The sequence below is a fragment of the Sus scrofa genome, chromosome 9 (genome assembly GCF_000003025.6).
Source record: "Sus scrofa isolate TJ Tabasco breed Duroc chromosome 9, Sscrofa11.1, whole genome shotgun sequence".
In the NCBI taxonomy this organism is placed as follows: Eukaryota; Metazoa; Chordata; class Mammalia; order Artiodactyla; family Suidae; genus Sus; species Sus scrofa.
Window position 1 is genome coordinate 75,197,956 of NC_010451.4, and position 24,182 is coordinate 75,222,137.

General features: G+C 39.7%; 1 protein-coding gene and 1 long non-coding RNA gene across 11 annotated transcripts in view; both read left to right on the plus strand.

The window, feature by feature from the left end:
* Window positions 1-24,182, plus strand: part of ASB4 (ankyrin repeat and SOCS box containing 4) — a 227,253-nt gene that overhangs the window by 87,589 nt on the left and 115,482 nt on the right. The window contains exons 4-5 of one of the 9 annotated variants that reach the window (XM_003130156.5): window positions 2,337-2,450; window positions 3,274-5,495. The exons of the other annotated variants lie outside the window; for them this stretch is intronic. Coding sequence (XP_003130204.2) covers window positions 2,337-2,450; window positions 3,274-3,462 — 303 coding nt within the window. The 3' untranslated portion in view covers window positions 3,463-5,495. Of the gene's footprint in view, window positions 1-2,336; window positions 2,451-3,273; window positions 5,496-24,182 lie in introns of those variants that run through there. 9 annotated transcript variants of the gene reach the window in all.
* The window catches only part of LOC106504960, a 71,985-nt gene continuing 63,104 nt past the window's right edge, over window positions 15,302-24,182 (plus strand). For both annotated transcript variants that reach the window (XR_002347047.1, XR_002347048.1), the window contains exons 1-2: window positions 15,302-18,482; window positions 18,634-24,168. This is a non-coding gene — a long non-coding RNA (uncharacterized LOC106504960). The remainder of the gene's footprint in view (window positions 18,483-18,633; window positions 24,169-24,182) is intronic.

The following is a 24,182-nucleotide window of genomic DNA, read 5'->3' on the forward strand; positions in this document are numbered from 1 at the left end:
TCCCACCTCTCCGAAGCTCTCCAAATCCCATCTTCTAGGGAGTTGCAATAGGAAGACATGACTGATGAAATCATTGGCCATTGGTGATTGAACTAAATCTCCAGCCCTTCTCTCTTTCCCTGGAGATAGGAGACAAGGGGTGTAAAATCTCCAGTCCTCTAATCAAGGATTCAACTTTCCAAAAACCAGCCCACAAAAAGCTCTCTAGGAACCCCATTAAGAGTCATTTCATTAGCATAATTGAAATTATGGAATATTTCTCCCTGTGGTGCAGTGGGTTAAGAAATGTACAACAGTACTTCTGGTTGTTGGGAAAGCATGGATTCAATCCCTGGTCCAGTGAAGTGGGTTAAAGGATCTGGCCTTGCCGTAGCTGTGGCTTGGATTCATTCCCTGGTGCAGGGACTTCCATATGCTGCAAGCGTGGCCATTAAAAATAAAAAAGAGGAGTTGCCATCGTGGCACAGCGGAAACGAATCCGACTAGGAACCATGAGGGTGGTGGTTCGATCCCTGGCCTTGCTCAGTGGGTTAAGGATCTGGCATTTCTTGCTGTGAGCTGTGGTTTAGGTCACAGATGCGCCTCAGATCTGGTGTTACTGTGGCTCTGGCGGAGGCCTGCAGCTACAGCTCCAATTAGACCCCTATCTTGGGAACCTCCATATGCCTTGGGTGCGGCCCTAAAAATACAAAGGACAAAAATAAATAAATAAACAAACAAACAAACAAACAAATAAATAAGAAAGAAAAAGTGGAAAGGGGCTTGGTTTATGGAACTCTGTGTCAGGAACCAGAAGCAAAGACCAAATATATATTTCCTATTATACCACACCCACAACACCTCCTTTCTCACTGCAGTTTGAAGCACTCTCAAGCTACAAGAAGGAGAAACAATTTAAATAAAATTTGGAGTTCCAATTATTCAACTAAAGTGGACATTTTATTACTGAAATGGCATTATTCTTCTATCTAGAATGACTAAGGTATTTTTATTATTAAAAATTAAGTAGAAACAAGTGTGAGTCCTGCCTGAGGTATCATCGTAGGAGTGGAAATGAGTTCCAGGGAGTGGGTTTATGTGAGCAGGGGAGAGGGATGTGATAAAGCTATGTTTTTTTGTACCCCTTGAAGTATCTCTCTTTCAACACAGCTGTTAGGACATTTACTGATGCTGCACATGTAGATAAGTGTAAAAGTGTACACCGGCAGGGATGAATGCAGGCATCCAACCCACACACAGACACACACGGGCGCATACACACGCGCACACACACACACTCACACACACACCTTTCTACCATTTAGGATCCAAAGTTGAACTCGTCTCTAAGAAATCACTCCTGGTTAGCCCAACTCACACAGCTCTTCCTCTTGGGATTTCTATTAATTCCCCTTTTTCAACCTATATCCCCTAACACTTATGTATGTGGACCAACCATACATCTCCATTGCTCTTCGCTTGTTTCATTTATGTGTGTTTGTTTCTCACAGTCAACCTCTCACCAGAAACCAGTATGTTTTACTTTGAGAATATGTCTTTTACATCCCTCCATTATCACTTACTAAAGGCTGCATCATTGATTGCTAAGAGATGTTTAAATTTCATGGTGACATCAAGTTGGTTAGATAGCCAGTTTGGTCTATAGTCAAAGCTAAATCTTTTTGTCTCCTAATGGAAATGCTGGCCACCTCAACTCAGCTTTCCAGTTTTATCTTTTGGTTAGTCAATGAACTGTTGAACAGAGTGGCCTAATGACAAAGATAGCATAATCTTCATGCTATCTTTTATTGCTGATGAAAGTGAAAATACAAATGAGTATGGTTTGGTACATGACACAAGTCCTCTTCAGGCATTGCACTGGGAAGTCATCTTTGGTCAATTTACTCTGGTCAATTTACTCTATAGTTCATTTTACATCATAGTCACCAGTGGGCTTAAATTCTTGGATTACTAACATTTGGCTTTTTGCTAATAAAATTTTCTGTAAAACTGGAAGAGTTTCCCAGGCAGCTGGTGGTGTATTCTGAGACCAGCCTCAGAATTGCTTCAGTTATGGGCCGGACGTGCATTTCATCTGGCTCCCACCTTCTTTGTCATCACCTCTTTTTCACTCATTCCTGAATGATGAAGGAAATTAGTCTGGTGTTGTTAATCCTCTCATCTACCCTCAGGGCTGGCAATGTGTTTGAAAACTCAAAGCTGGAATGAGTCTTCTCAAAAGCATTTCAGGGCTCCAAGGAGCCTTCAAGGTCCATGAAGTCTTGATGTCTCTGTGAGTGGAATGAAAGAATCATACATGTGCATTGAACAAATGAAACTCTCTGGTGTCTCTGCAGGTGATACAGGCTTGCCATTCTTGTCCCAAAGCAATCGAAGTTGTCGTCAATGCATATGAACACATCAGGTGGAACGTAAAATGGAAAAGGGCTATCCCTGATGATGATTTGGAGGTAAAAAAATTCACTTCCTACGGTTTTCACTCTAAAGTACTTTCAGACTGCAATGGAAGTGCAGGAAATTCTAATTAAAAAATGGATTTTGAGACTGCTTTTACGAATTTGAGAATGTTACTTAAATGCAATGAAGCAAAGGGTTATAAAATGCAAATGTGAAAGTAAATACATGTATCAGGTAGGTAGTGCTTGGAGGCATCTTGGGAATTTCTCTGTCAAGGGACAAGGTGAACAATTCTATAAAGGTGACAGTTTTACCTTCTTCCCATCAATTTAGATGAATTAAATAATAACAATAACATTTGGGATTGCTCATATACAATTTTACCAGAAGATTAAATTGTTTTGGGTAGATGATGTCATTCACTTTTAAATATATTGAAGTCTTTAGTAGGCAGGTAACGGAGTACTAAAAACTTTGTGATGAGTCATGCAGAAAGCCATTGGCAAAGCTGAGTCCTCATGCTTCATGTGGACTTTGCTGCCTTTGTGAACCAGCCCTTATCTAGGCTTCTATTCCTGATTTTAGCTGTCACAGGCTGTTCCCAACAAGGGAGAAGTGTTGGTCACAGAGTGCAAAGTTCATTAGTCTTAGAGGCCAGTGGTTTAGGTGCAGTCTTATTCTGGTACTTATTAGCTATCTTAGTCTTAAAAAGTCACCTAACCTGCCTTAGCATCATTATTCATGCTTAATTTTGTCTCACTGTCAGAGACCCTAGAAAGCTGCCATTATGTATAAAGTAGGGACCAAATGCATCACTGCTACTGACATAAACTTTGAGGCTTTTCTGGCTTTAACATGTCTTGCCTTCCTTTTCAGAAATACTGGGATTTTTACCACTCTCTCTTCACTGTATGCAGTAACTCTCCAAGGACTCTCATGCATTTATCGAGATGTGCCATTCGAAGAACATTACACAGCAGATGTCACAGAGTAATTCCTTTGCTTTCCCTCCCATTGTCATTGAAAAAGTACTTGCTTTTAGAGCCAGAGGGAATCATTTATTAAGGCTTATGAGACAGAAGTTCCCAATCCTTAATGTTTAAGTGGACTTGCTGTGTAGATGCAGTTTGCATAAATAAAATGGTACTTGGGTTGATTATAACACCTCTGGGATTTTGAAACACTTGACAAAAACTGTGTCATTAATCCTAGGGTATTATGGTGAGGGGAAATAAGCAAGATTAAGATATTCTCAAAGACAAGAGCATATCCGTAACATAATGACATAGCAATAATAGTATGTATAGTGCTCTTACTAGGTTCCTGATTAATTTTGTAAAAATTTTCATATGTCATCTCATTTGAAATGGGACCCAGGTTTTCCTAAAACCAATTTCATTCTCTCCCTTATCAGTAAGGAATAAGTTTACATTACCGTTCATGTGGCAGAATGCTAGGCTTTGTGATGGGCCTCTTAATCTTGGTGCCCTCTGTCCACTCCCACTTAGCAGGAATTACTGTTGCTAGTTTTGCAAACTCCTATCCCCATGCCAAGCTCCTCAGCTTACTTTAGTGAAGAAACCAAATGAGCTTTGAGTCGAATAGTTAAAACAAAATCTTTGAGTTGAGTTAGAAGCGAAAAACAAAGACCAGTGCACTTGAAAGTCGAAATGGACATTTTAAGACATTCTCACTGAGCCAAAGACTGGAGATGCAAAGATGAGCCCAAAGGGAGGACTCCTGCCCTCCAGGATCTTACCACTTAGACGAGGATCCGGATACACAAGCAGGGAACTGCAGTGTCAGACGTCAGGGGCAAGAGTACAGGTGCAGTTTCATTCTTAGTGCTTGACTTTCAACGTTGTGTTTCTGACATGAAGTGTGGTTTTCTTTGAAGCATGACAAAGAGTGAAGGGATTGTGTGAAATAGAGGGGTCTTCAGCCACTATGAGTATAAATGTACTTGCTGTAAGATTCTCTCCACATCTAGATATTTTTATTTTAGTATGATTTCCTTTGTAGTGATTTTCAAGACTCCTTGGGAAGAATATTGCACACTTGATGGCGCCCACGTATGTGCCAAGAAAGTTTAGGAAAATGTGCACAAGGAAGTGTGTAAGGGGGAAGACAGGTTGATTACTTTGGTTTCTTGGTGTAGTGGGCTGACATAAAGCATTTTAGCAAGAAGGTAAGGAGCACTTTCCTAGACAGTTGGCTGCATAAGGCACATAGAAAGACTTTTGGAAAATGGTAAAAGTTTGAGAAACTTGGAAAGAGAAGTGTGTTAATCAGGTCTGTTAGCAGTTTGCAGAAAGAGAAATGTAGATGATTAACCCCTGGACTTCATGGTTTATGAGGCCAACTTTGCTTTACTTTTTCGTTCTTGCTAATCAGTCTTAGATAAGCTTATTGACTCTTAGCATTGCCTTTTAGAGGTTAGAGCAGAAGTAATTAAGCACAGAGAGGTCTATTTGCTAGTTGTGAGCAGGGTTTTTTTTAATATTTATATGGTTCTCCATCTTGTTTAACTTTAGATACTTGAGTTTCGAGTAGAGATGATGTCAAATATTCCACTAGCCTGCCACCTAGACTGTGCTTTGCATACTGGGATTTGCATACTCCTGGTGCTGTATAGGAAGAATCATAAGTGGATACAATAATCTTTCTGCAGAATCAATTCTACTGATATTTGGGTGAAATACTTCATTCTGTATTATGGGATAGAATACTGTATTTGTATGAACTATTCATATGAAACATGATCTTTCAAAAAAACAGTTTGCTTGCAAGAAATGATATTAGAACACATTCTAGGATGCCAAGCAGAGGTGCTGCCCTCCAGCTTCAAGGATATTCTGACAGAAATAGTCGTGATGCTGTGACTTAGGCATTTAAACCAATGGTGAGGACAAAGGGAGAGGATGTTCCTTGCAAGGGAAAATAACGTCTGCCTGCTGTGCTTAAACATTTTCTGTTAATCTAGCATATAATACATGACTACTTGTTTTGAATTGTTTATTTGTGGCTTTAAAGTTATTTCTCCTCATCTTTGAACTCTCATTCAGAGGACTTAAATAAAGCTCTTTTCTTTCCTTTCATCTTTGTGAGTTATTTGCCCATAAGACTTCTTCCTAATTGACTGCAGAGGTTAGACTGAAGAACTCTACATGATTCATTGCCTTCTTCAACACTGGGAAAGAAAAAGAGAATGAGAAAATGTGCCTGTAAATAAATAACATTTTCTAAAGAAAGTAAAGAGTAAACACAAATAGGGAGTTCCCGTCGTTACTCAGTGATAACGAACCCAACTAGTATCTCTGAGGATGTGGGTTTGATCCTTGGCCTCACTCAGTGGGTTAAGGATCTGGCATTGCTGTGGCTGTGGTGTAAACTGGCAGCTGCAGCTCTGACTCCTAGCCTGGGAACTTCTATACATCACAGATGCAGCCCTAAAAAGACAAAAAAAAAAAAAAAAAAAAAAAAAAAAGAGTAAACACAAATAAAACACAGGTTTTTGTTATAGGAACAAGAGTGTTTTTAATAACAATAGAGAAATGGTACTGAATCATACTCTTCTGTCTGTCACCATCTCTGTCTTCCTGGGTTTCTAATTTCTCTTCATTTTCAACCACTCAAGCAACCATTGGCAGGAGCAACAGAGGGAATTATATCCTCCTGATATCTCTGTTACTTTTTGTAAATGATCACTTAATGACTCTAGGGTACATGTGAAGAAGAGTCTTTGATAGGAAGAAAAGACCACCCATCTAGTTTTCTCCCTTCTCAGGAACCAGACACCCTTGAGTTCTATTTTTTAATCATTAGTGTTACATTGCAACTTTCTCCTTCCCTCCTGAACCCAGTGGCTTCTAATAAGGAACACAGCAGTCAAAAGCTGATTGTAAAGATGAGAAAAGTAACAAACCATTTGCACTGGGTTATCAGTGTTAGAAAAAGCAGCTGAGCCTTATATTTTTGTTATTCATCTGATTGTTTGTGAAGAACTCGAAGTTTTAAACTGCACACTTTCAAAAATTTTTGGAAAAATCCAGTTATTCGCCTGTTTCCCTTGAAACACAGACACCATAGCTAATACATGGAAGGAATTCATTGTCACTTCCTTTGGAGCATAAACAGATGCATTTACAGTTAGATTAAGAGTTTTGGCTCTGTTTCCTGGTTTATCTGGTTTTATATTGTGACACTCAACCTTATTTGACCCATTATCTAGGGAAAATGATATGCTTCCTCCATGACTTAATTTCCTCATTTGTAAAATGGAAATGATAATGGTACCTACCTCACACAACTTTTATATCAGGCTAGGGGTCCAATTGGAGCTGAAGCTGCTGGCCTACACCACAGCCACAACAACACCACGGAATCCGAGCTGTGTCTTCAACCTACACCATAGCTCATGGCAACACCAGATCCTAAACCCACTGAGCAAGGGCAAGGATCAAACTTGAGTTCTCATGGATATTACTCAGGTTCGTTACCACTGAGCCATGAAGGGAACTCCCTTACATGATTGTTTTGAAATGCAGGGGAGGAAAAAGCTTTCCTTGATCCTCTTAGGGTCCTGGGCTGGGTCTGAAAATTAAACTGACAAAGACAGATTAACAGGAGGAAAGCATACACATTTATTTGATACAAGTTTTACATGACATAGCCATTATAAGGAAATGAAGCCCCTGAAAAGACAGACTTGAGTATTTTTATGCTAGGGTTGATGATGGGTCTGCAGTTGTGTTGAAAGATGATAGGTTAAGGAGTATGAGGTTGTTGTAGTAAACTGGGGGAAACTTGGGCCTATTTGTTAGAATTCTTGCTGTCCCTTAAGAGAAAAGGATGCTCCTTTCCTCCAGGTATATGGACAGCACCTCCCACAGGAGCATCTTATGACCTGTTTCAGGGAAGAAGAGATGGGAACGGTCAGAGTGATCTTCCTGTTCCAGCTGTTTTCTTAAACTCCTTCAGCTCAAAATAGTCACTGTACCAAGGTGCTGTATATGGGAATAATGTGCCAGGAACCTCATCAGAGGGTTAAACTGGTAGTACCCTAACGTCCATAGAATAGAGCACAACACTTAGTAAGCATTTTATTATTATCATTGTCCTTGCTGTTATCATAATCATTATTATTTACAGAGCGCTTTCTACCAGTGGGTAATATTTTCTAAGAGTGAAGCTACAGCTGAAAGTAGTACATGATAGATTTTCCTTCAGTTTGGGAAATACATGTTGAGCTCCTACTGTGTGCCAGGCACTTTACTGGTAGCTGGAAATCAATGGGGGAATGAGGCAAACTAGGTCCCTGAGCTTCTTGGGCTTTTTTGAGATGGAGATGGAAATGGAAATAACATTGATGTGGAGGGTTAGAAAGCAGGCAAATTGATTAACTTGTGAAACTTTTCCCTTTTGTAAGTGGATTTATCAAGGATGCAATGACTCCTTTCATTATTTCATGAAGGCTGTCAAGTCACTTGTAAATGTATCATGTGGATAAAGAGGGTGGATCAGCTGTTTCTGTCTTCAGTGAGGGAAGAGTAGGAGGAGGCTAACTTTGCAGCAGGAGGAATATAGATGAGCATTGAGAGTCCCAGCAATGAGCATTACTGTACATCAGAATGAATGAACAGGGATGGATTTCCTGTCGTGGCTCAGTGGTTAACGGACCCGACTAGCATCCATGAGGATGCGGGTTCAATCCCTGGCCTCACTCAGTAGTTTAAGGATCTGGCATTGCCATGAGCTGTGGTGCAGGTCACAGATGCTGCTTGGATCCTGAGTTGCTATGGCTCTGGTGTAGGCCAGCAGCTATAGCTCTGATTCAGCCCCTAGCCTGGGAACCCCCATGTGCCATGGGTGCAGCCCTAAAAAGGAGCAAAAATAAAATAAAATAAAAGAATGAATAAACAGGGAGGATTGAAAGATTGCATTTGTCTTTTTACTTTCAAGAATTTATTCAGTACTAATACTTGTGTGGTTCTGTGCAAAATGTGGAAGGAAGAGGCGGGTGTTGGTTCCAAGTCACTGCCAAATTAACTTTCAGTAGCTCAAAGTTTTTTTGGGTTTTTTTTTTCTCTAATAAATAAGAATAAAAAAGTATACAGTGGGTTTTTGAAATTAGATGCTATCTAACTGAGCTATTATTCTGTTATTCTGTCTGCCTGGCATAAAATGGTTGATTAGAAGTGATTTTCAAAACCCATATTTCAGTGATAAATTGCCTTCTTCCTATGTTTGGTCACACTTGTCACCAATGAGAAGCAATGCATGAAATTTGCAAAAACATCCTCCAAGAAGCAGTTGATTATTTTCTTTCTTTTCTTATTTTTTCCTTTTTCTTTCTTATTTTTTAATTTTAGAGACATTAGGTAGATTAGATATGCTGAAATTACTTCTTTGGTAATTGGTTTTCTCAGAAGTATGCCTCAATGATATTGGATAACAACTATGCAAATGTATGCTAATCCAGCCAAGGAAATAAAATAATGATGCCACCTTGCACTTTTTAAATGAAAGACACCAGTGGATTTGTTCTTAGTGCTTAATCAAGCACAGAACTATCATCATGGAGTGTTGCAGGTGATCTTAAAGTAGAAGTTTGGGTACCAGGGCTTCTCAGTGTCCAGGAGCTAAAGACATTGCCCAGAATCACAAGGGAAAGACATTTGCTCTCTGCCCTATCTCAGGTTTCAAGGAACCTGAAAGTCTCTGATTGAGAAGAGGTGAGAAATAATGGAAATTATAATCAATTTAATTCAGGACGCAAGACAAATAAACTCAGCTGCCTTTCAAAACACAGACTCTCAGAGTTCCTGCTGTGGCATGGTGGGTTAAGGATCTGGCATTGCTGCAGCTGTGGCATAGGTCACAGCCATGGCTCATATTTGATCCCTGGCCTGGGAACTTAGCTATGCTGCAAGTGTGGCCAAAAAAGCACACAAACACACACAAACTTTCCCTCTCCTCTGTTCAGGATCCTGGCAGGATGACTTCCATGGTCTGCATTAACTGAACTTCTTTCCCCTGGCTTCTTGGTGGGTTCGGTTAATGTGAAAACCAGCAGGAGAGTGAAGAGCAGAGGAGGTGGAGATTGGGACACTTCTTGGCTCCTTTTCTGCTGGGCTCCTCTTGATGGTGACTGAATTCCTTCCTCAAGGCCACAGCTCCTGTTAGGAGCCCTTCTCCTAAGCTATTGTTCTCCACTTGTTCCTTTCAGATCTAAGCTAGTCAAGGCTTCCTCCTGTTGCCTTTGTTCCAGGTGCTTCATCATTCCTTGCTACTACATTTCTATAGATACTCCTTGATGAAACTCTCTTCAATCACTCCTACCTTGACAAATGCAAAAATACACATAAGACTGTGACAAGTCAGTGAGAGCCCAGGTGGTGGTCCAGATGGCAAATGCTCTCAGTGTTGAAGATAGAGACCAATGTGCACCAGTGGTCAGGCAGATGAACTTTACCTGCAACCTGAAGAAAGTGGAGTTTGGTAATAATTTGAGTAATGGTAGGGCAGTGGAAGGCGTGGAGCTTAAGGTGAGTAACCTTAGTGTAGGGTTAAGGCTGTAATATGCAATGACTGTTTACCGTCACCAATTAGACAAGATTGATGCAGGTAGAAGATGAACATTTGTTGTAAAGAGTAGAGAATAAGGTTGGCAGGGATGGGTGGGAGCAAATTATAAAATGTCTTGAACCATAGGGAAGCACCATGGGAAAGCAAGGGGATATTATTATTATTATTATAATTATCCTTTTCCAACCCTGAAACTTTTACAGTAATAATTATGATACAACATTTAAATATTTTATAATTTTAAGAACATCTTCATGGTGCTTAATACAGATAATTGCCTTTACTATTACCCTCAACTCATTTTCCATGCCGGAAAAAAAATATAATTCTAAAGATTTATATGTGAAAAAAAAAATCCAAACCTGGGCTTAATGAACCCTTTTCTTCCTATATAAAACACTCCAATCAAAATAATTTACTTTAGCAAAAAGGAATAATAGCCTTGTGTTCTTTTAATATCAAAAAAAACCTAAATTTTTTTTGTAATTGCATGGGAAAAAAATAAAACCTTTTTTTTAAGGGCAAAAAAAGAGAATGAAGGAACAGACAAAATTTTGAGTTTGAGAATTGCTTATAATTCTTGCCACAGCAGTGTTCAAGTGATAAATTGTTTACAGAACCACTGACATAATTACAGTCCTTCAGGGGCTCCAGAACTCCCAATATTGCTGAAGTCAGAGGGACAATAAAAGCCTCTTCTTTGGATGATCCATCAGGAAAAGCTTAGGCAGCAGCAAATTGTTTCTGAGTAACTCTGGCTGGTTCTATGATAAAGATACATACAAAGAAACTGCAAAGCATTTCCTCTCCTGCATTAGCAATACAGTGTGGAACAGGGCAGAAAATATAAATTTTTAGAATTCAGTAGTTGTGTTTTAATCTTGATTATGACACTTAATATTGTGTGAACTTGGGCCACTTTCTTAACCCGAGTGTCAATTTCTTTATTTGGATAGTAGTGATTAAGTACTTGATTTGACTTGAAAACTAAATGAAATGATGCATGTCAAGCTTCTAAAGTGGCTTGGGTATGGTTGAACCCCAATAAATGCTCAGATGATACCTTCATCTGCTATTGGAGAGCATTGTATAGCATATACCTTAAGACACATAGAGTTTCTAAGACATTCATGGCATGGACTCTGGGCTGTTAATTGCATTTTAACTGCAATGATTTTTCTCTGTGGTACAAACTTGTTGAGGTGAACTATTCCAAGCCAACTTCGTTAATGGTTCTTTGCTCTTGGCAGTTTGGCCTGAAGGAGGCAGTGTAGGAGAGTTTTCTCACTACCATAAATGTGAGCTATGTGGAACTACAGGCAGATCTCAGTTATAAAAATAAGCTCAAAATGACTTGAAGACTTAAATATAAGACATGACACCATAAAACTCCTGGAAGAGAACATAGGCAAAACATTCTCTGACATAAATCATAGCAATGTTTTCTTAGGTCAGTCTCCCAAGATAAAGAAATAAAAGCAAAGATAAACGAATGGGACTTAAACTTATAAGCTTTTGCACAGCAAAGGAAACCATAAACAAAATGAAAAGACAACCTACAGAATGGAAAATATTTGCAAATGATGATGCAACTGACAAAGGATGAGTTTCCAAAATACACGAATATCTCCTACAGCTATATATGCAACCCAATCAAAAAATAGGCAGAAGACCTTAATAGACATTTCTCCAAAGAAGATACATATGGCCAAGAGGCACATGAAAAGGTGCTCAGCATCACTAATTATTAGAGAAATGCAAATCAAAACCATGGAGTACCACCTCATATCATTAAGAATGGCCATCAGGAAATGTCTACAAATAATAAATGCTAGAGTGGGTGTGAAGAAAAGCGAAGCCTCCTACACTGTTGGTGGAAATGTAAATTGGTACAGCCGCTATGGAGAATAGTATGGAGGTTCCTTAAAAAACTAAAATAGAGTTGCCATATGATCCAGCAATCCTACTCATGGACACCTATCCAGGGAAAAGTCTTACTGGAAAAGATACATGCACCTCAGTGTTCATAAAAAAGAATGAAATAGTGCCATTTGCAGCAACATGAATGGACCTAGATAATATAATACCTAGATATTATGTGAAGTAAGACAAAGACAAAAATCATGCTTATATGTAGAATCTTTTTTAAATGCTACCAATGAGCCTATTTACAAAACAGAAACAGACTCACAGACATAGAATTTAAACTTACAGTTACCAAAGGGGAAAGGGTGGGGGAGGGATAAATTAGGAGTTTGGAAATAGCAGATTATATACTGCTGTATATAAATTAGATAATCAACAAGGTCCTGCTGTATAGCAAAGGGAACTATATTCCATATCTTATAATAAACTATAATGGGAAGGAATCTGAAAAATAATGTACATATAGGCATATGTATGTATGTATGTATGTGTAATTGAATCATGAATACAACATTATAAATCAACTATACTTCAATTTAAAAAAAGTAAAAAAAAAGTGCAGCTCTGAAGAAAACTAAACTGGAAAGCTCAAGGAAGACAAAAAGGTATTCCATGGCAACATTTATTAATCTCTTGGTTACAGTTTCAAACACACCTGCTCTACCCTTTACTGATGAGAGATGTGGGAATCAGGAATAGATCTTAAAAAGACAGTTTTTCTTTAATCTGTGTTTACATAACCTGGAAGAAAAATCAAGATTGCAGTTAGTTCCTCTCTGTGTAGCACTGAAATCAACAATTTCATTAGCAATTCCATTCATTTGATTTCACTTCTTTCTGTCCAACTTCCCTTTCTCTCTTCCTCTCTCTTCCTCTCATCTTCTCCTTCCCCTTCTTGTTTGTTGTCTTGAGGGTATTTTTTTTTTCCACTTCTGCTTGGCCAGTATCTCAGTGTGAACTATGCAGAGGTCATGCTGGTGTATTTTGGGGTAATGTCAGTCACTGATGAGACCAATATGTTTTGCAAATTTGCTTTGATGAATGAAGGGGATATCTAAGTCATTCAAAAACTAGGAAATGTTGTGCTTCTTTCTCCCTGTCTAATTCTTTGGATCTTTGTTCCCAGCCTGAAAGCCACAATTATGAAAGAGTTTGTTTTCTTTTTAGCAATAAATTTCAAGTTAGAGATCAGAGTCAAGCCAGAAGCAAAACATACCAAAGAGGTAACAAGAAAAGTTTCCAAAATGAGTCAGTCCACCCTGGCAATGCCAGAGAAAGGGCCCCATCACCCAGTCGGATTCCTAGCATCCCACATATTGCTGCAATGTCAGAAACTCTACTGGTGAGGTCTCCCTTTTAGAAAAGCACAGAAGAATTGCCTCCTGAGATAAACTAGCAGAATAGCTGGCCACACAAACTAACAAACCGAGTCAGCCACACCAGATTTCGATTCCTCTCTGCCCTGGATTCTCTCTGAGACAGTTTTTCTCTTTGCCACTAAGGGCAGCACTTGCCTCATTGTGGAGTGGCTGGGGAAGTAAATAAAATCTTGTGAGCATTTTTAGTTTTTAATACAATGCCAGGCATATGGTTAACTCTTAAGAAATGGTGATTATTATTATAGTCCTACCCTGCTTGACTTTTCCAACTGAATTCTAGATTTATATAAGTAACTCGTAGACCCCATGCTAGAAGTGAATATAATGTACAGATAAATCTCCTCAAGGATATACCATCAGTGTTTTTGGTTTTTTTTAAGATTTTTAGTTTCCATCAGTATGTATTGCAGCCCACAGGAAGAAATCTGCCTGTTTCAAACATAGGACATATTTAACTAAATCAAGACAGGCCCTGTCACAAGATGTTGGTATTTGAGTTGGTTTTCAACGGCCATTACATGTTTTTTCTACCCTAGGAGAGGGCCAGCTTAAAATCTTCTCCCTCTATATGTAGTTTACCTTTCTTATTTAAATATTACATGGCGCTTAAATTTGAGCTCTCTTAAGATAGAGAAAGTGTGGCATGTCACTTTTCACACCTGTAGCAGGCAATTCTAACCAATTAAGATATTCTCCCCTGTTGAACCCACACCCAGCCTCAGAGTCATTCTCAAAGCCATATGTAGACTGCCCCTTGGACTTGCCAAGTACTTGGAGTTAATGGGCAAGGTGAAATCTTTTTGCCATCCTTGGATTCTGTTCTCGAGGTTCTCACAGACTCAGGGTTCATACATTTGTAAATAAAAAGCGGGAAGAAGTTTAAAGCAGGTGATAATTATTGGCCTGATGTTTAGTTTCTGTGTGTGAGAGAGAGAGAGAGAGAGAGAGAGAGAGAGAGAGAGTGTGGGTGTGTGTGTGTGTGTGTGTGTGTGTGTGTGTGTGCGCGCGCGCGCGCGCGCACGCGTAAGCATAGAACTTACCCAACACATATTTGTTGAGCTGGACCCTGAATCAGGTTCTGGGGATTCAAAGTTGAATAATGATAGTCAAAGTCCCAGACCTCATTAAGAAATATGAGTACCCACTCCCATCTACTCTTTTTAAAGCCTTAATAAACTAATTAGATTAAGTGCCTCACTGATCATATCATGTTGTAAATGTCAATCTGTCTACTGTCTCCCCAACTAGGCTGTAACCTTCTTAAAAAAATTTCTTTTAAGATTGTAATCTCTTCATTTTTCAAAACATTAAGGCAAAATTGGATTCTCATCGTGGCCCAGCAGAAACAAATCCGACTAGGAACCACAAGGTTGCGGACTTGATCCCTGAGCTCAATCAGTGGGTTGGGGATCTGGCGTTGCTGTGAGTTGTAGTGTAGGTCACAGACGCGGCTCGGATCTTGCATTGTTGTGGCTGTGGTGTAGGCTGGCAGCTGTAGCTCCTATTAGACCTCTAGCCTGGGAACCTCCATGTGCCACAAGTGCGGCCCTAAAAAGCAAAGAAAAAAAAAAAGGTAAAATTTACATATAGCAAAATGCACCTCCTTTAAATATATAATGAATGAATTTTTATAAATGTATATACCTGTGTAATCAACATTTTAATCAAGCTAAAGAACACATATTTTACCGCAAAATGTTCCTTTCTGCCTCTTTCCAGTAAATTCTCACCTCTCATAGGCAACATTATGCTGTTTCTATCACCAGAAGTTAGATTTACCCGTTCTTGAACTTCATAAAAATGGAATTATACAATATATACTATTTTGTGTCTAGTTTCTTTCTCTTAATATAATATTTTGGAGATTCATCATGTTTTTCCATGTATCAGTAGTTTGTACCTCTTTATTGCTTAGTAGAAATTTCATTGTATGAATGTACCAACCATATGTTTATCCATTCTCTGGGTGATAGATATTTAGGTTGTTTCCAGTTTGGTGTAATGATGGATGATGGTTAATTTTATGTATCAACTTAGGCTGTGGTACTCAAATATTTGGTCAAACACCAATCTAGATGGTGCCATGAAGTTATTTTTTTAGAAGTTATTAACATTTAAATCAGTAGACTTTGATTGTACTGAACTCATTATATTCCATATCATGGAGGCAGATTACCCTCCATAATATGGGTGGGCCTCACCCAATCAGTTGAAGACTCTATGAAAAAAAGATTGAGGTCCACAGAGGAAGAAGGGATTCTTCCTCTAGACTGCCTTTAGACTCAAGACCAAAACATTAACTCTTTTTGGGTCTCCCAACTGCCCTGCATATTTCAGGCTTGAGAGACCCTATAATCACATGAGCCAATTCCTTAAATCTTTCTCTCTCTGTATATATAAATAATAGCCTAGTGGTTTTGTGTCTCTGGAGAACTTTGACTAACACAATGGATAAACTTGCTATATATAAACACTTTTGCCCAAGACTTTTTGTAAACATGTTTCCATTTCCTTTGGGTAAATATCAAGGAGTGCATCAAAGGTCAGTCAATTGGGCATATATTTAACTTTGTAAGAAAATGCCAAACAGTTTTCAGGTGATGGACATTTTTTTCATTCCCATCAGCAATATGTGAGAGTTCTAGCTGCTGCACATTCTTGTCAACATTTAGTGGTGTCAGCCTAATATTTTTAACTTTAGCTGTTTTGATGGGTGCGTGGGGATATGAATTTGTAGTTTTAATTAGCATTTCTCTGAGAGCTAATCATGTTCAACACTTACATGTGCTTATTGGCTATTTGCTTCTCTTCTTTGGTGGACTGCCTGTTCAAGAATTTTTCAATCTATTCTCTTTGAATTTCAATGCCTAGTTGCTTGTTTTCTTTTATGGCCACACCTGCAACATATGGAGTTCCCCCGGCCAGGGATTTAATCCAAGCCACAGTTGTGACTCAAGCCACAGCTACCACAATGCCAGATCCTTTAACCCACTCTGCCAGCCTGGGACCAAACTCACACCTCCACAGTGACTCAGGCTGCTGTGGTCAGATTCTTAACCCACTGCACCACGGTGGGAATACCATCAAATCCTAGTGTTTAGTAGGAGTTACATAACTATTGGATGGATGAATGAATGAATGGGAGAATGTTATAGTATCTGTCATCAGTGATTATTCTGAAATGATTGTTAAATCTTTGCCTAGTTATTTATAACACTTCTAAAGTGTTTCAATAATGCTTGACACATCACAGCCAGCATTTGTTAGCTACTAATCACCATCCCTATTTTATATGTGAGGAATTAGGGATCAGAAAAGTTATGTGACTTGACCAGGGTCACCTAGGTTCTAACTGTCAAAATTGCTGCTCAACTCTAGGCTTCTCAAATTCTGTATTTCACATTTTGCCATTTTTTTGTTGTTAATAGCTTGACCAACTAAATATTAGAATCACCCTAAAGGTGTTACTTCACTTGTTTGTTCAACTATTATTTACGGCAAATCTAATATGGCAAATACAATGGTGCTAATCATTTTACTTGTTTTAACTCAATTTTCACTACAACTTTATGATGAAAGTACTGCTATGTTTATTTTACAGACAATTAAACTGTAGTACAGAGAGGTTATGCAATTATCCAAGATCACTTAGCTAATTAAGAGGTATAAGAGGCTTCAAGTTCGTTCCATCCCATATCAATGCCTATGTTTTTTGTTTCTAAACCACTATACATGACTATAATTGTGGACAAGTTGAATTTGACAGACTAATGAAAGAGCAGGATGGAGAAGTCCAACGGAATTATAACAATGAGGAGAAAGTTACTGGGCAGGCAGAGCAGGCAGTGTGTGAATGCACAAGACTGTGCATTCAGAAAACTATAGTGCAAGACAGTACTAGGAAAGTGCTGGATATATTCGAAGATGAAGAAATTCTAACAGTTTGACCTCAGAAAGTTCTACAGTGCCCCCCTTTTAATGGACCTATTTTGTCTACAGGAATAGGTCTGTAAGAATGAAATCTTGTGATCTACATTGGGTTGTCCTTAAGATACTCCACAATATTTTGGCAGCTGTTTGCTATTAGAGTCCAAGACAGGTGGACCTGGGTTGCCTTCCCACAGGACCCAGGAGCTTAAGGTCATTCCGATAACCCCTTTTCTGTTTACTGGAAACTCCAAAAGCCCCCTGAGAGGCCCCTGGGGTCAGGCTGACTAATCTCTCCTTCTGCTCAGGTTGTGCTCTTCTGGAAAGGCAGTGTGAGGGAGAGGGAGTGAATCAGCCCCTTCAGGCTGTCAGTACCCAGGACTGGAGCTAATCTGCGTTATCTTAGTTCCCACAGGGTGAGTAATCATGCTGAGCCGGAAGAGCTAACCCTGGAAAACAGGTGCAAGGATCCAAAAGGAGACCTTTGTGACCATAATAGCAGGTTAGCCGACACTTAGTTGATATTTACTCCTTGCCACAGAAGATTTTTTGGACCATGGTCTGTAGGAACATTCAGGTTCCCTAAAATTGATCTCTGCACCCGTTATTCGAGCATCTCAGAAACACCAGCAATGTGACCAGCCAGGACCCAAGGACCTGCCCAGCTTGTGGGGACTTGAGCAGCAGGTCTTAACTACAGTCTTCCTCTTGACACTCTGGAGGGGCAGGAGTTAACAAGGAGTGACTAATCCAGGCCCTCCCTACTGGGCTACACACACAAACATGTTTTTGAAGTCCTGTATATACTCAGCAGGGAACACACTGTTCTCTCTGGGTGGTTGCCAGAAACTTATGAGAGAGTCAGATTGATGCCAAGAACAGAGACCAGGGCCTCTCTCCCGCCTCAGCAGGGGACACTGTGAGGTGCTGGGTGGCCACCGCTCCTCCCTGCTCCCCTAGCCTTCCAAACCAAGCCTACAGACTATTTTTCTGCACTGTTCAACCTCTTGGTTAGTGTTTAAATGATTATCAGAAACCACTATATATCTTTGGACAACTGTAATCACACTATCCAAAGCCAAATGCAAATGTGTTCCTTCTACTTTCATGCTTTGGCATCTCAGCCTCAGGCTATGAAAAATAGCCATCAACCTTTCCCATTTCATACAGGTACAAGCAGAGTTTGAGTTGCTGCCCTCCCAAGTTAGCCCTCTGCTGGAGCTTTGGCAAAGAACACAAGGATTGCTTAAAATTCAGTAAGTGCAGGTAAAGTGGTGAGAAAACCTTTACCTTCTCTCAGAGGAACACTTCCTTGAGGTCTTCCTAAACTTCCATGTCTTCATTTGGCTCATCTCTATAACCTAATATTTTAAAATATTTCTTCCTTTATAGTAATATTTTTAAATAAATATTTTAGGAGTTCCCTGGTGGCTGAGTGGGTTAAGGATCAGCAGGTGTTTTCACTGCTGTGGTGCAGGTTTGATCACTGGCCCAGGAACTTCTGTATGCTGCAGGAGCAGCCAATAAGTAAGTAAGTAAGTAAATAAATAGATATTTTAAAGTAAGCTTTTAATATATCCCTATATTTGTATAGGGCATCGCTTCCTGTTTGAAAACTATTTGCATAGTTCTCTAAGTTTCTAAGATTCAACTGCTTTTTTGGTTTATGGAATTGAGATTAACCATGATACATTTACATGGTGTCAATTATCTGAAATGTAGGCATTCACCCAATTCATCCATCTATCCATTCATTTATTCACCTATCCATCCACCCATCCAATAATTTTAAAGTCCCTATAAGTAACTCATCAGTCTTTATAGCACTGAAGTTGAGAGAGAATCCACAGTAATTAAGAGACGATAAATGTCACACAGATCCCTGTTGCTTATTAAGCAACTGAAAATAGAAAAGCTCAGGGGAGAATGATCTGTGTGAAAGTTAAAGATTCTTCCATGGAGTGATTTTACCAACCATATGCATCTGCAAAATATAGAAAGCCAAGCCCAGGCAAGATAAGCTCATTCTGTGCTCAGGACCTGCTAATTGGCTTCACATGTATGTGGATGGAACCCTCATGGGGCTAGATTCCCATATGGGGAGAGAAATGAGATAATTCACTGAAAGATATGTCTGAGTCAGACTGAGGGAACTGTTATGAACTGGGCTGTGGCTATAATCAGCGTTAGTGCGAGGATGACACTTTAGGGAGATATTGATGGTCAAGATGCGTTGAGTTTGAATGCTGTTTTTCCATTTCCTAAGTATGACCTTGGGCTGTTTGTTCACATTATTTATTCAGTAAATATTTATCGAGCCCTGTTATGCACCAGGCATGGTGTGAGGTGATGGAAATTCTCTTGCCCTCACAGTATAACACTGATCATTTTTTGAGCTTCACTTTCCTAATCGTAACAATAGCTATCCTTCAGAATTGTGTGGAGTTACGTACAAGGCCTATCTGATTAGCTACTGAATGGGACTTTTCTTATTGTCTCAGGACTGGCAACTTGGTTACAAAGTGGGGGGCAAATAGATGATAATTAGAGGACACATAGATGATTAGGATTTATTAAGAGGCAAATTCATTTTCTGCCCCAGTTATCACTCCCTACTCGTTAATCTCATCTGAGAAAAGTGCTGAGCTTCAGAAAGAGTTCCATATCTTCTACTCTTGGAGAGTGCTCCTTCTAAAATAAGCCAATGGGCTGCCCCAAGAGAATTATCTGTAGAGACTGGGGAGGGGGTACCAGCAGGCAGTCGAGCCTGGAATCTCATTTTTTAGTTGGATACCCGCTTATGCGATGAATGAATTTGCTAAACTGTACTTTTTGTCTATCTAAGCAATGGGAAAGAGATTTAGGGAGAGAACTCAGTGTAGAGAAAATGAGCAGTAGGGGGATAGGCCACACTCCCATTATCTGACAGGAAAAAGGTGCATGAGTCTTGTGTAGATCAAGTGGATGCCATGGAAATCTTGAATTATTGTGATGGAACCCTATCCTAAAGTGTGACTAAGAGAAAAGACCCAGCAGGGAAAGTTTGTAGGGTGGATTATATAAGGGTGGGATTTGAGGGAGATTGGAAAATGTCCACTGGAGCTGATTTCCTATAAGAGGTGGCCATGCAGTGAAGAGGCTGCCAAAGAACCTTCCAGAGAATCCTCAGGTGTCTCCCAAGAGGTGTGATATTGGGATGGTTGCCATGGGGGAGGGCAGAGATCATAATGGCAATGATAAGGAAAAACATTTCTGCTCCCTTTGAGAATTCTGTCTTCCTCTCTTTAACACAGCAAAGGACTCAGAAGTTGTGTGTGGGACAGGGGTGGGGGTGTAGGCTGGGGGGAAGCATCTAGAGATGCCCCTTCTCCTTGCCCACATTCATACCTCAGGGCTGTTCCTGGGTCTAGGGAAGAAGATGGACATTTAAATCGGATGAAAAATGGACATAGAAGGCACTGGAGTATATCTTTTACAACCTGAAAAGGTCAGAAAACTGGCATCTGCTGGAGGTGCCATAAAGTCTTGGGAAGGGGCGATGCAGTGGAGCATGTTTTAGAGCAGTAATTGAAGAAAAATAAAACCCTATGGAGTTTGAACCCTGCTGAGTTCACAGTGTTCAATAAACTGCTGACAAATGTGAAGTGCTTAGCAAACAGTCAGTGCTTCACAAATGGAAGGTATCATTACTCCTAGTCACCTGAAGAAAATAAATATTCAGAAAATGTCCACATGTTTTAATATCAAAGAGCAAGTAAGATGCTCAATTTGGATTTTTGCTTTAGGAGAAAGCATAATGTTGTGTTCATTATGTCCTCATGTTTCTGTTTTTGTCATGAAGGGCTTCTCAGAATGTTTTCTGGGCTGTTTCACCACATTCCTTTTGCTATTTTAGGCATTTACCATTTTTGTCATTTCATAGACAGCCCACTCACCCCCCTACCCCACCCCCCGCCCTCAGGGAATGAGAAAATCATAAAGGTGCTCTATCCCCAAGCTCCAACTTAGATGAAGATAAAATCCTATTTAATTATTGGAAAAATACTTCAAGTTCTTAAAAACAAAGTATCTTGTGTAGGTGTGCAATAAAGCAGTTTCTGCAGATTCAGTACACAGAGAGGAGACTGAGAGTCCTGACGTAGTGAAGCAGAAGGACAAGGACACTGGGGTTGGCCCAGAAGACGCTAATGACTTCCAGCAATGTGACACTTACGTGTGTGCTATTCAACCCCATTTAGCGTCCATTTCTTCAACTATCCAATGGGGGGTTTATCAAGGACCACACAAATGATTTAAATGAGCTGATTCTGTAAAGCATGTAGCCCAGTGCTAGGCACAATTTGATGCTCAAGAGAAAACTGTTTTCCCCTTTCCAAGGTTGCAGGGTAAGTAGAAATAGTGGGTGGTTCAGTGGAAAGAGAGCTACTGGGAAGGGAGTATCTGAAAAAATTTACTGAATATTCACTTGCCAATTAAGCCAACTAGAGCTGGTGACAGTTTAAATGGCACTATTAAGAAGAGTCACAGAAAATCATGATGACACCATTGGAGCAGAGTGAGGTACTGGTATTTTTATATTTATTTTATAATGTATTAATATCCTGATATTAATATCTGTTTATTTAAAAGCAGTGTTCAGAATTCAGAAAAAAATTTAAAAATCATTGAATATAAATATCTGGTACATTTCACCTACAAAATGTATAAACATATTAAATAACATTGAATGAAACTTAAATTTCAAAAATATAAATATTAACCACACATTACCATTCTAAGTAGAATAGCAGGGGAAACAATAAAAATAATCACACCAAATAAACATTACATAAAGTGAATAAAGTTAATCCTAAAAATTGAAAATGAATTATATTATTTGATTTTTTGGAAGATCTGTTCTTAAGAACCAAGTGTATCAATGATGTCACCTTTGATGGTGAGCCTAGACTGGGGTAAAATTTTTCTAGCCATTAGTTTATATTTTATACTAGATGGAAGAATAGTAAAGAGATAAATATATACTAAATCCAAATATCTTTCTCTGTATCTACAAATGATCTTATCTCTATATGATAATACAAAGATACCCTTTTTGAAATTTTAATTTTTATTAAAGACTTCAATATTTTTATTGACAGTGAGCGGTAGTTATTGCTCCTAAGACCCAGCAGTCAGTTTGCAAGATGCCTAGTTCTTAGTTTCTGCTTTGAAACAGCCTTTGTTCAAACAAACAAAGCAAATCAATCACACAGATAAGAAGTTTCTACCACTGAACACTGATTATTTTTGCTGTCAACCTGACTCCATTCCAAGTGCAGATATCTTGAGGGTGAGACTGAGTCATTGTTCTTTATAATTCTCTTTTAGGGAGGCTCTCCTCCTTTAGATATGCAGGTTAATGCAAAAAAGAAAACAAAACAAAACAAAAAAAACTTCTTTCAAGAAGTAGAACTAAAGAAATTTGATCTGGGAAAATCTGTGTGGAGTTCCAACCTTTTTCACTTACTAGCCCAGATGCCTTGAAAGATCATAGAGTCTCCCTTTCAATGCCGGGTTTAACTCTCTAGGTACTTCTCAAGATCCTAAATAATTCAGATTTCATATTTTTTTAAAATACTAAAATAATAGTATCACACTAGAAAAAGATTGGTTCTTTGGTACTTAACAATCAGTAACATGATATATGGCAGTTCTTGAATGTTGCAATTATTACTATTATTGTCTTTTTAGGGCCGCACCCATGGCATATGGAGGTTATTCACCTACTATATTGTCTAAATTCCATTGTCAACTTTTTTTTTTCTTTTTAGGGCCACACCTGAGGCTTATAGAAGTTCCCAGGCTAGAAACTGAATCAGCTACAGCTGCCTGCCTACACCACAGCTCACGGCAATGCCGGATTCCCTGAATCACTGAGCAAGGCCAGGAATCGAACCCGCATCACCATGAATACTAGTCGGATTCATTTCTGCTGCGCCACAACGGGAATTCCCTAAATTCCATTTTTAGAATAAGTCCACATTGATTTAAGGCAGCTACTTACAGGATATTCTTAAATACATGAATACACCTTTAGTTATTAATAACTTGGCATAAACTGTTGTTCAGCCAAGTAATGGAGAATGGGACCCAGACCAAGTCTGCTGCTCTTTGAGGCTGAGCTGTAGACAGAGAATAGCAGGCAAAGAGGAAGATAATTACAATTGTAGGGTAGGACCTGGGAGGGAGGTGCAGCAGGTTGGCCCTGGAGAGGCTGGAAGGCCTCAGGATGACAAAGTGGGCTTGGAAGCAATGCTGATAGAGGCAGGGAAGGGCCAGGTGCGGGGTAGGGAAGAGAAGATGAACACCTCCTCTCCACCATGTTTACATCGGACTCACTCTTGTTGCAGAACCCTTGAGAAAATGTATCTTAAAAAAGCGACAGTCCATGCTCTTAACAGCTTGAGGAAGGGAGTAAGTCAGACCTAATGCTGTTATTGACCCTCCCAAGTTGGTCTCCAACAGGTGTCCTTCTGCCTGGTACCATTAGGGCCGTCAGAACAGGACCCAGTGGGGATCAGGAGAAAAGGCAAGTTTTATTGATTGATTACAGAATGGAGAGGTGTGAGCTTGCCTCTAAAGCACACACTTGCTCCACAAGCCACAGGCGGGGCTGCTTAAGGGACCTCAGTGTTGGGAGGGGCTGGAGTGCTCCTGCTGCTGGTCCAGCTGCACCGCTCAGGCGCATGCGCAGTTTGCAGGGCCAGGTGCCGCTTCCTTCACGCAGCCCCGCCACCACCACCATTTTGAATTGCAGTGGCCTGACGTGAGCTTCTGATCTTCTGAACACAGCGAGCTGAGGTGTCCATGCAGCCCTTTTGCAGGAGGACTACTGGTTTGAAGCGCTGAGTGCCAGGCCTCTGGACACGGCCTCCTGTGAGCAAGAGAAACCAGAAGAAGCACGAAAGAGGAGGTTAGACCTTATCT